The sequence below is a fragment of the Arachis hypogaea genome, chromosome 7, assembly GCF_003086295.3.
Source record: "Arachis hypogaea cultivar Tifrunner chromosome 7, arahy.Tifrunner.gnm2.J5K5, whole genome shotgun sequence".
Taxonomy (NCBI): domain Eukaryota; kingdom Viridiplantae; phylum Streptophyta; class Magnoliopsida; order Fabales; family Fabaceae; genus Arachis; species Arachis hypogaea.
Window position 1 is genome coordinate 12,078,324 of NC_092042.1, and position 12,593 is coordinate 12,090,916.

Here is a 12,593-nt window from a genome sequence, read left to right on the forward strand (position 1 = left end):
AACACCTCACTCATTCCAATTAAGAAAGACAAATCTGATAACACTTTCTGATTATGAGGTCCACTTTCTACACTTCTGAAAATAACAACAATCAGTTGGATCAAGTGTCAACTAAATAATGTAGCCACACATCTATACCTAATTACCTATACATGTTTATTTCCATAGTTCTTAAAATCGAACCAAATCGGTCAATTCAATCAGTTAAATCGAGAATCGTTGGCCAAGTCAGTTCGGTTCTTAATCAAAATCGTTTGCTTTAAAATCAGTGACAAAACGAAAAATTGACAAAATTTGATGAAACGACCAAACTGAAAGCCAAGTGATTTGTTTAATTAAAATGTATTTTTTTTATTGAGAAAAAATCCAACTAAACTAATAGACCCTAATACTTTTTCATATTTAGCTACTATACTCTCTCCTTGTGACCAGCTATTTTTTCAGTCGAGTTCGTCGTTTGTTTAGAATTTAGACTTAGTCGTTAATTAATTATTGTTGTTACCTATTGTTAGATACTTAGATTTAGCTTCTTCTTGTTGTTGTAAATTTCACTAAATTATAATGTTTAGTATATTGATGGTTAATTAAATTAATTATTTATTTAATGTTATTGTTGTACTATTTTTTTTTGTTTGCCCACGGTATTCCCCAACTCAATAGGTCAAGACTACTCTATTGCGGATTTGACCTTCATTTAATAAATTTTAATAAATTGCTGCAAGCACAAAACGGAATTCAAACCCCCAACACTTGTTTAAACTGACGAGTGAGCTGACCACTCGACCAACCCAAATTGGTTTACTTTACTGTTGTGCTATATCACTGTATACTTAAACAGGATTAGATGACTTTTGTTGGTGTTATACATGTATTTTAATTTGTGTATTTTTAAAATTTAAGTTAAAATATAGTTATATTCTTATTGTTTATTTAGAATTTGATATATCATTTCATTATTATTCAAGCATTTTAGTTGAACTACAATTTAATTTGTTAAACCTCTAAATTGATAAATCAATATATAAAATGGTTCAATAATTGATTCCATTTTCAAAACCTTATTTATTTCAATCCATACCATAGATTCTCCCCCAACTGAAATGGGGATATGCTATTTCAAAGAGCCAAAAAAAGAGAAGACAAAAATAAAACAAATAAATTCTAATGATCCTCTAACATTTCTCATATTCTCATATAAAACCAGAAAAATACATTGTAAACACCTCATGCATAAAAAAAAATCCCGGATACATGTTAATCCCATAATAAACTAGTAAAAATTTGTACAAGTCAAACACTTCCCTTTACAAGTTACAACTTTTAAAAAAACTTAATCCATACATGTGTCTGTGCCACATGAAAGGCATCATGCATCATTTACCACTTTGACCCCCTCTGCTTAGCCTGAGGCTAAACATGATTTCTAGGTATCTATCTTCTCCTCACACAAATAAATGTACAGTTTCAAGAGTACAACTAACAATTTATTGCATCAAATTAGTTGTGCTGTATATTTTGCATACAGACAAGGAAGAGTACAAACAAAAAAAAGAGTAGGAGCTGTATTAAACCTCAGTTAGCTGTACACAAACTTGGTTTTCTATACCACCTGTGCAGGATTTAGAGTCAGAACACTGATTCTCCTCTCTGAATACAATCAAATGCAAAAGTTAGTTAGGCTTCATAACATATAACGAAATAACTGCCAGCACAAAAAATCCATGGTTTTGATTTTATTCCTTACAAATATTGTTTGCATTTTGGTTCTGACAAGTATTTTATAATATACATTTAGAGGCTTTAAAATATTACAATTTTTTCCTTTTAATTACAAATATTTTTAAATCTTCTTTAGTATTAATAAATATAGAAAATATTTAGGGTTTAGTTTGGAAAAATGGAGAATTTATTAATGTTAGCTCAAAGGCAAGGCAAATGCAAGATAAAAGTGGTTACCTAACATTTTTTAATAAATACACAATCTAAGTGATAAAGGCCAAAAACATACTTAAAAGGGATAAAAATCACAAAACCAAATAACAAAATTATAGGGACTAAAACACTTTTGCACAAAATGTCGATAGCTTCTTCAAAATTCATTTCCTTAACTAAAGTCAACTGATGAAAGTACAACCCAAGAATCTACTTTGCACACTTCTCTTAACATGGAAAAAAAAAATTCCAATGCAACACTCAGATATTTGAGAGAAATGCAGTTAATTACATTGGAATTCAATGAATAGAAGAGGAAACCTATTTGGGATGATTGCTAAAAAATGTTAAGGGGGGAAAAAACTGAATGTAAAATAAGTGCAGAGTAAATTACCTCCAGCAGCAACCAATTTCTCTACGCGAGCGACAATGTGCTTTCCATAGGTATATTTCTTCAAAGCATTGAGGTGAACCTTTATTCGATTCAAGATTAGCTCAAGTTGCTGGTCATCACAAGTTTCTAGTACTTTTTGTACAACATAATTTGCAAATTGATCCTTCATCATAACCTAAAATCAAAATATATAAAAGCAGAAGTGTTAAAAAAATGACAGAAGCAAAAGCAGTTGAGTATTAAATAAGAGTCATGCTATTGCTAAAAGTGAAATAGACAAGTATTATCACCAAGACTTGTTTAGCAGGATAACAAGCACAAGACAAGAACTATTTAAAAAATTAAAAATAAAAAAAAAAAAGAACTCGTGATGTATTGCTTCAGCAAACAAAAGTTATGTCAACTATATTTTTTATTACATTCCATCCTTCAGTTACAGAAAAGAAACTTGTTTGTCCAATAGGAAGAGCAAATGAAAAAAGTAGAACAAAAAGAGAGAGAAAGAAATGGAGAAGACAGATCAAGCACAAACCTGAAGGGGTTCATTCTCATCGGTGGAGCCAAGCATCTCATTCACAAGGACTTGGCGTTCTGTCGGTGTCCCAAAAGTAAGACACTTCTCAATAACATTAGATGCAAACTTCTGCTGGCTCATTTGCACTATCTGTCCCGTTAGTTTCTTTATTATAGATGAACGTTCATGTGGCTTGCCATGCTCCAGCACATGCTGAAAATTTAAACAATCGACAATTAAAGAAAATATGAGCGATAAACAGGCAATCAAAAAGTCCAAACGAAAACTCGTGGCAGGAAATGAGATTATAAATCATCTCCAAAGAATAATACAAATGTTCTAATAACCGAAACCTTGGCAAAATAACAATAACATTCACTAGAGCCACCATACGTTCAGCATTTCATTATGACCTCAATTCACAATATGGATAGCGTTTACTCCTACCATCTATGATTTACCTTGTTTTGTTTCATAAATGATTCAATATTTGCATACCATCAACATTGATTTATAACAAAAGCATTTGGAGCAACACTTGAGAGAATAAACCAAGTGAAATTGTGAATGCAACAAACATGGCAGAAAATACAACATAATTGGGTCACATGAAAATGTTAAGTACGACATACCTGTACAACATAGTTCCCATATTGATCTTGTGCTAACATGCAAACAGACTGCAAAATCTCATCCATCATAATCTGCTGTGTTTTGGGATCATGGCAATATTCCAAGACTCTCTGCTCGTGACACTAACAAGGTTAGAATTACAGTGCCTATCTATGACACTATAAATTAAACAACCTAAAGCAAAAGATGCATATGTGACCTGAATAACACGGCAACCATATGGATGAGTTGACAATGGCACAACTTGGTCATAAAATGTTGAAACAATAAATTGGATTGCATTTTCAGGTACGCATTCAATACACTTCTGGATGACATGGTTCCCATTTTGATCGCGCACACAGCGCATAATATGACCATCCAGCTCTGCCACCATTTGAGTCTGCTGATCTACCTCAACAACTTCTATAGCCTACACAGGTTATAGGGGGAAAACAGAATGAGAATTGTTAACTTTGCCATCAATCCACAGAACTCACAGATCATTAATCATTCAAAGCACAAGTAGCAAATCGAAATATCAATCCCAAACACAATGAACAAATGAAAATAAACAAATTGATCCAAGCATCAAGCATACATATATGCAAATATAAAATGTTGCAAAAACTACCAAACACATTATGCCAAATAAGATTAAAATTTAAATAGCTAAGTTTGTTATTTCTATAGAATGCCATGAAAATTCTCTAAAACGAAGCTTCTCATTCAAAAGAGGGCAACACAAAGGCAGTTCCAAAAAGAATTTGTGCCTAAATGTTGGGTGACATGTATATGACCTTCCACATAGACCATAACATTAAAGAGAATTGGAACCCGTGAAATGTTTGCCATTTCTCACATAACAAACTGAAACCCATGGCATAGAACTGTAGGAGATTGTAAAACATATCAAAGTAAGCAAGGAAGATAATAAAGGAAACCAATCATAAGTTGGATAAATTGATGAGCAGACCTTTTGGATAACTCGGCAGCCGTACATTTGAAGACTTAGGGTCAGCACATTACCAGTAACTTGGTCAGCCAATTCCCTTATTTGTGCCGCTGTGCCATGCTCAAAAAACTAAACATGAATCAGAACAAGTTAGTCATCTATATAACACATTTAGGAGTATTTTGCGTTCTAATAAAAAAATGGTACCCAAATGATCAACAACAACAACAACAACAAGAACAATAATAATACAGAAGCACAAAAAACAAAATCAAGAGAGTAACCTGTGAAAATGTTAAAAATAAATAAATAAATAAAATGAGAAATTACCTTCTGGATCACATAATTACCAAAGACATCAGTCATCAGAACAAAAGCCTCTGGCATGATTTCATGAAAAACCATATTTTTCTCATCCATTGAGGCTGTCTCAAGTTTCTGCTGAATAAAACGGCTTCCATATTGATCAGCACTGTTTCAAGTGAGATGAGTTAGCTAAATGTTCAAAGTCAAGTAGCAAAGCATAGTACAAGCGGCAGTATCCACCTGAACTCAACAACATGGCCAGAAATTTCTGAAAGCTCAAAGCATTTGGTTTTATTACTTTTGAATTCATCCAGCAAGGAGGATGCAAACTTCTCATCCAAGTTGCCGACAGCATCTGTATTCCAGGCGCCCATGAAACCGCCAGCCACATTCCTCATCCCAGGTAAGCGCATACTCCGTTCACTTTGGCTCATAGGACTAGCCAACCCATAGAGGGAGTTTGGGAAAACAGAACCAGCGAGTGGACTTCCTGGATATGACATGCCCATACCATATGATGGACTTCCATAGGAGTTGTGGTTCAAACTAGCTGATTTGCCTAGGTAAGGAACAGCAAATTGTGATTTTTGAGAGGCTAACAATGATTCTAAATATGCCTTTTCGAGTACATTGCGCTCCCTATTTATTGCAGAATCATTAAGGGCTGCAAGCTGTGCTGCAGCAGCAACTTCCCCGGTTCTCAGATATTGATAATACAAAGGATCCATCAAAGGCAGCTGATGAGTGCTACCTGCAGCCTGCCTTCCCAACCTGCTTGCATTCTGTAACTCGGATGCAGGCAACAAAGGATCTAAAGTTACCCCTCTTCCACCCAAGGATCTAAAGTCCATGGCATTCACTCCCAGTGCAGACACTGCTGCAGCATTTTCAAAAAAGGGAGGCAAGTTGCCATTACCGAGCTGGCTCGCCATCATGGATGGTGATGGAGGATTAACAGAATACCCGCTAATGCCATAATTAGGATACGAGGTATTCAAGTCATCAAGATTCTGATATTGAGCAGGTGAAGTACCTCTGCTAGTAAGAGTTGACGTCGAATGACCTCTTAGGTGTGAATTAACAGATACTCCACCAACCTTACGAGGTTCCAACTGTTCATTTGCATTTGCATATACTGAAGTGTTACTCAAATCCAGTCCAAAACTTTCACGCAAAGAATCAGGCTTGTTTAGGAACGAGTGCTTTTTAACATTATGAATATAATCTGATTCATTGTGCCTTGGTGATTTAGGATGCTTCTCATCATCTATTGTGTCATGTGAAGACATATTCATGCTAGCCAAAGCAGACACCAGATCTGCATGCTCATTTGCACTCGATGAGACACCATTAAATGAGTTATGACCGTTGGAACTTCTTTTATCTGCAGTGCTAGACCTACCATCACCAATGGGTGGAAGGCAAGGACTAGTGGCTCTAGGTAGAAGTTGAGCATCAGGGGTTGTGCTCCTTGACAAGGAGGCTCCTAAGGCAGCAGCATAAGATTGAGATGCTAAACCAACATGATTTTGCGAAGCAGACATGCCTTGCTTATTTCCTCCAGATTGCAAAGCATCCAATTCTTGATGCAGATAGGCAAAATGGGTTTCGGAATTTTCAGCAATGTCATCAAACGCATTGCGGCTAGGAAGCCGCTGAGGATGCTTAGAAGCCGATGTAGCATTATTTAACTCATCCTGCTTAGACAAATAAAATATTAAACGGTGTAAAATGATAATATGTCATTAGCACATAATTTACTAATACACACAAATTTCAGTTCAAGATCACCATTAAAATAATAATGCCATTTTATTGCAAAAATAATTAGTGAAGAGACTTCAAACACAGATTCTAAATTTTGAATGCATCCAAACAAAATTTATCTGCACATTCTTAGAATTGAGCTCAAATCAAATTGAAAACCGGTCAGCCAAAAATTGAAGGACTTCAAAACTCATTAAAAGCCATATTCATAGACAAGTCAACCGCACCACTGGAGATAATGAGAGGGAAACCAACATTTATGATACTCAAATGAAAGTGAAAACATTGGATACAGCACAGGTACTAGAAATGATGTCACACACGCGCATACAAAGTAAGAATATAGATACGACAAGGATTTAAGAATGGATATTTTATATGGTGCCAATACTAGACAAAGATATAGCATTCATTGATAAAATTAGGATACAGCTAACACATATGGTAACATTCTTAAGGGGAATATGAAATCATCACAGCACCTCTTAAATAAAACCACAATAGTAGCACCAATCCACCGTTGAAGGGGAAGATGGAGAAAAAAGTGCTTTCATTCTCAGCTTAATCATGCAAATACAATACAAACAACATTTGTAACATTGGAGTATCCAATGGAACGGTGCAATTAAAGCATCTGTTAATTAACCTAAGTGGACATTCGGCACCAAAACAACAGACATTTTTAAAGCATCCTTGCTTGCTAGCCAACCAAAATCAATTAAAGGAGCAAATTTCACGACCAATTATATCATGATTTATAAATGCCATTGCTACGAAACTGTGTCTCAACCAATCAAACATAAACCTGGGGCAGTCCATGCATGATCAATAACAAAAAGATACATGTGAATGTGCTTCACATTGCACCCTCTCTTATGAAATGACAAAGCAATTTGTTCTCAATTAGAATCTCTTATAAGTTATATCACAGTAACTGGAATTTCAAAAAACATAAACATGAAATAACACAAACAAACTAATTCCAATCAAGGAAACCAAGATATAGAAATTGGCGTAAATCCTCACCTGAAGGAGTTCAGTAATGCTCCTCTGCCTACTCCCAAGTCCCAATCCTATCAGGCCATTGCCGCCACCTCCGCCACCCCACTCCACTGCACCGTTCCTCGGCTTAATTACAGTCTCCTCCTTCCCCTCAAACCCACCAGGCTGCACTGAGAATAAGGACCTATCACCCTCTACATCACCACCACCACCTCTCCTCCCACCATTACCCTTTAACCGCTGCGCAAACCGCCAGTCCTCCTTGGACACTAGCGGTGGTGGCAGTCGAGGGTTCAGATTAGAACTAGAGTAGTAATAATTTGCATAGGCCGGATCAGCACGAAGCTCCTCCTCGCTTCCAAAATACCTCCCTCCGCCGCCGCCAGCACCAAACCCTGCAGCCGCAGCCGCAGAGGCAAGCGAACCTTCAACAGTGGGTGGCGCTGAACCACTCCGCAACCGTGCTAGCTCCCTCTCCCTCTCGGCGGCCTCTTCTTGCTGCCGCCTCATCAAAACCCCTAAATATTCAGGACTCTTTGGCATAGATCGAATCACCACGTCAGACATCATCGAGTAACCGTCACTCACCATCAAGATACAAAATTAACTCAAAAGAAACACACGCACTAACAGAAACAATCGAACAGCCAGAAAGATTAAAGCTTTCGTACACCAATAGCTTAGAATCGATTAAGGTATACACAATTTTTATTCATAACAAGTTATAATTTTTATGTCGTCTCTGTAATTGAGTTAAGCGAGTTAAGCTTGCAATGGGCAAAAGTTGTTACTTTATTGGTAGTGTTGAATTGTGGGTAGTAATTGGAATGAGATCAGAATGGAGAAGGTGAAGGATGTGGATAGAAGAAGAAAATGTGTTGGTCCATGTTAGGAGAGGAACAAGAATGAGTAGTAGTTTGTTAAGAGTGTGGAGAGTGTAGAGTGAGTGTAGAGAGATGAAGAAGAAGAAGAAGGTAGGCGTAGTGGGGAGGGGAGTGTGTGCGATAAGAACGAGCACAAGAGAGATCTTGACCGTTGGATGTGATCAAAGGACGGTTTAGATATTTTTAGGGTGATGTCAAGATTTGTTTTCTTACAAGTACCTCCTAGGGCTTTTTCTTATGTCGTATTAACGCACTGGAGGCGGGGCTTCAATCAAAGAGATTTAATTATAAAAAATATCTCTAAACATTAAAGAAAAATACTCTCTCAATTTATTATACATAACAATATCCTCACCAAAAACAAAATATGCATAACAATATTCTTAAAATATTTTAACGTAATAAAATATTTTATTATTAAATATAATTTTTAAAAAAAATTTAAAAATTATATTTTTATGTAATTTTTTACAAAATATTGTCAGATATTTTTATTGCTAAAATTTGACCAATTTAAAAGAAATGGATATTTTTTATATATTTTTTAGTTTTTTATTGCTAAAAAATATATAAATCAAATTTTAGTATTTTACTCTATTTTTACATACATCTTTTAAATAATTAATATTCTCACAAAATTTAATATCAAATATATAAATAGTTTATCAAATACAAAAATTATTTTCTACTCATAAAAATTGTAACTATTTTTGCTATTTTTATATTTTAAAAAATATTTTTAATAATTTCAAAAGATATTTCTATCAATAATTTGATAATTTTGATATTTTTGTAATTTACTTTATAAAAAAAATGATTTTTACTTTTGGCTCACTAAAATATTAGTTCAAATATTATAAAAATAAAATTTTTGTTAAAATTTATTAAAAATTACGACTTTTAATATATCACATATATATACAAAATTTAAAAAGACTATTATTATTATTCAATCTAAAGTAACAAATAGTATGATAAAGTAACAAATAGTATGACAAAATTTCAACGTAGAAATATTTTATTTATTTTTATATTATTCATTAGGATTGACTCTTTTAAAATAAAATTGTGTTATTTTTTATTATTTTTACATTTTTTCTCTAAAACACATATTAAAGGATCTAAAAATGAAAAAAAAAAAACCTTCTACTTATTTAATTTAATGCATTCAAAAATATTAGATTTTTATTGTTTCTTAGGTTCTATTAAGTAGTGTTTGAAAGAGAGATAAAGACAAAAAAAATTGAGATTGAGATATAGAGACAGAGAAACAGAAACTAAAATAAGTTTTAGTATTATGTTTAGTGTAAAGTGAGATATAACGACTGAAATAAGAATAAGTTCTAATTTAATTTGCACAAAAAAGTAAAGTTGGAATTAATTAATTGAATGGAGTATTTTAGATATGAAATGTTATTAAAATTTTAATCTCTATCTTTAAAAATTTCGATCCCTTGTGTTTCCACTTTTTGGAGGTACTGAAATTTTGGAAATAGAGACTAAAATTTTAGTATAACCAACAAAACAAACACTGTCTTAAGGCCACATTTGTTCACAGGTAAGGGATGTTGAGATAGGGATATAAAAACACAAAATAGATGAGTCATGAATATAAATATTGTGTCAAGAAATATTGAATTAGTGTATTTTGTGTCATTTCTATTATAAAGGACACATAAACAATAGCGAAAGAGATCATTTATTTTTTTATTTTTTCTTTTATTATTCTTATTAATTTTTTATAATTATACTTTTTCTCATTATATTTTTTGGCTGATTTTTTGTATAAAAACATTAGAATAAATTAATTTTTCAAAAAAAAATTTTATATTTAGTTTATCATCAAATATGATACAAAAATACTAATTTTTATGTATCTGTATTTTATATTTTGCTTTCAATATTTTGTTTTATCATGTCCTCATAACTAAAAAATTATTTTTACAAATTACTTTTTTATTTATTTTGATAGAAAAAAACAAAAATTATTACTAGAAAAAACTTAAAATTATTACTAGAAAAAAAAATTCAAAAACATAATAATCGTTTTAATTAGAAGGGTAAATGATCAAAGTGTTTTTGGTTATTGAAAATAATGATAAAAAATACTCTATTTTTATTAACGACAAAAATATACTTAAAATATTTTAAAATGAGATAAAAATATCTAATATTAAATTTATATTCTTAAAAATGTTTTAAAAATTAAATTTTGATACGATTTTTTATATGTACTATTAGAAAAATCAAATAATTTTTTCTTTAAAATTTAATAATTTTATGCTTAGTAGATTTTTTCAATGGTCAAGAATAATACTTTTGAAAATAAAAAATATAGAGAGCAATTTTTTTTTGCATATATTTTCTAAAAAATTATTAAAATATTTTTATAAATTCTTTTTATGAAATGCATAAGCAATTTGTCAAATATAAAAATTATTTGTCACTTCTAAAAATATAATTTTTTTATTTTTGTCATATTTTATAATATTTTAAAAATATTTTTATTGTTACAAAAAATAAATAATATTTTTATCAGTATATTAAAAAATTAAAGATGAATTTAATAATTTATCCTAATTAAAAAATTTAAATTAATTTTATAACTAAAAAAATAATTTGATAATATATATATCAAAAATAATACATATATTATTAAAATTAGTCATTATATATTATATTTATATATAAATATATATATTATTTAATTTATTTTTAATATATATTTTATATTTTAATATATACGCCGTTAAATATACATATATACGAGGCAAAAGCTTCGTTATAATAATATATATCGTTAAATATATTATTATTTCATTGAATTAAAATCAAATATAATACTAATAAATAATATTATAATAGCAATATATAATTATATTGATGTACAAACTTTATTTAAAACGTAAATACTACCCTCTTCACTGTATATCCAACTAAATTTAGTATTTTAAAACTTTGGGAAACAACCATGTATAGTGGGGTGGACTCGTAGTTTGAATGAATCTGCAGAAGAACATCAAAATACGAAAAAGAATATATATGCAAATGAAAAAACAAAACCAGCGGCTAAAACAGCTAAGCAACTGGTAGAGACCTTGGCATGGGATTTTTCACTAAAATAAACTAAAAATTTTATTATTTTTTAAAATTTTATTTTTTAATTTTAATTTTTTAGATACAATTTTTTTATTGTCTAGAGTAAGTTTGCTGCACCGGACTTTACTTTAAATTTCAATAAATTCTATAAAAAATAACTAATTTAAATCATAACTATTATAATCGTCTCAAAATATGTAGGAGTACACAAGAATACACATAAATAAATTATATTTTTATTAGAAAAATAATATTTTTTTTAATTTATAAATTTTTGTTAAATATAGTTTATTCTCGTATATTTAGATATAATGATAATAATTATTATTAGTGTCAGTAATATTAAAAAAATCATGATTAATTGTATATTTTTGTGTACTCTTATATATTATTGGAGACAATTATAATAGCTTAAAAATTTAAATTATATGGTAAAAACTTGAAGTGAAATTCGACGAGAAAATAGAGCTGACTCGTCCTAAATTCAAAAAGAATCGCATTTAAAAAATTAAAATTAAAAAATTATATAAAAAATAATTATTTTTTTATTTTATTTTTGAAAAAAATCTTCCAGGCATGTGAGCAAGTGGATCATGTATGAATTCTTTGCTTTTCACCATTCTACTAATTTTTTATAATTAGTGTTTCTTTTGTTATTAATAATAATTTTTTTATAAAATAGAGAAATGATATTTAATCTCATACTACATACTTGATCTTTACTTTTTTTTTTTTTCTCTTTCTATTATGATTTTAAGTTTTGTGTGGGTGATGATGGATATTGATGGTGGTATATATCACTATGTCTATATAGGCACTACACTTTTGTTCTTCTATTTTTAATTTTATATAGCACTCCTCTATATATAGCTCTATGGAATAATTAAACAAATGAAAACCATGAGCAGTCTTAAATGTATTTGTTTTATCAAATAAATTTCAAATAATTTTTAATATTTTATCTTGTTCAAAGTTAGTTTTGGTAGGTGAAGGCATATATTACAGTCAAAAATATATAATATGTATTTATGGATTTGTTAGAAATAAATTTTGAAACAAAAAACTAGACAATTAATAATTTTTCGAGCGTGTAATATTTGAATTAATATTAGTTAATTTTTTATATTT

The 12,593-nt window shown here is 30.6% G+C and overlaps 1 protein-coding gene across 1 annotated transcript; it reads right to left on the minus strand.

Moving 5' to 3' along the window:
• Window positions 1-1,165: 1,165 nt before the first annotated feature.
• LOC112702483 (pumilio homolog 2) lies at window positions 1,166-8,620 on the minus strand. The gene is made up of 9 exons (XM_025753532.3): window positions 7,507-8,620; window positions 4,954-6,410; window positions 4,738-4,879; window positions 4,429-4,536; window positions 3,673-3,885; window positions 3,473-3,583; window positions 2,859-3,053; window positions 2,327-2,501; window positions 1,166-1,647 (listed from the first exon to the last, which is right to left on the minus strand). The coding sequence occupies exons 1-9, from the start codon at window positions 8,071-8,073 to the stop codon at window positions 1,601-1,603; spliced, it is 3,015 nt and encodes a 1,004-aa protein (XP_025609317.1). The 5' UTR covers window positions 8,074-8,620; the 3' UTR covers window positions 1,166-1,600.
• Window positions 8,621-12,593: the final 3,973 nt, after the last annotated feature.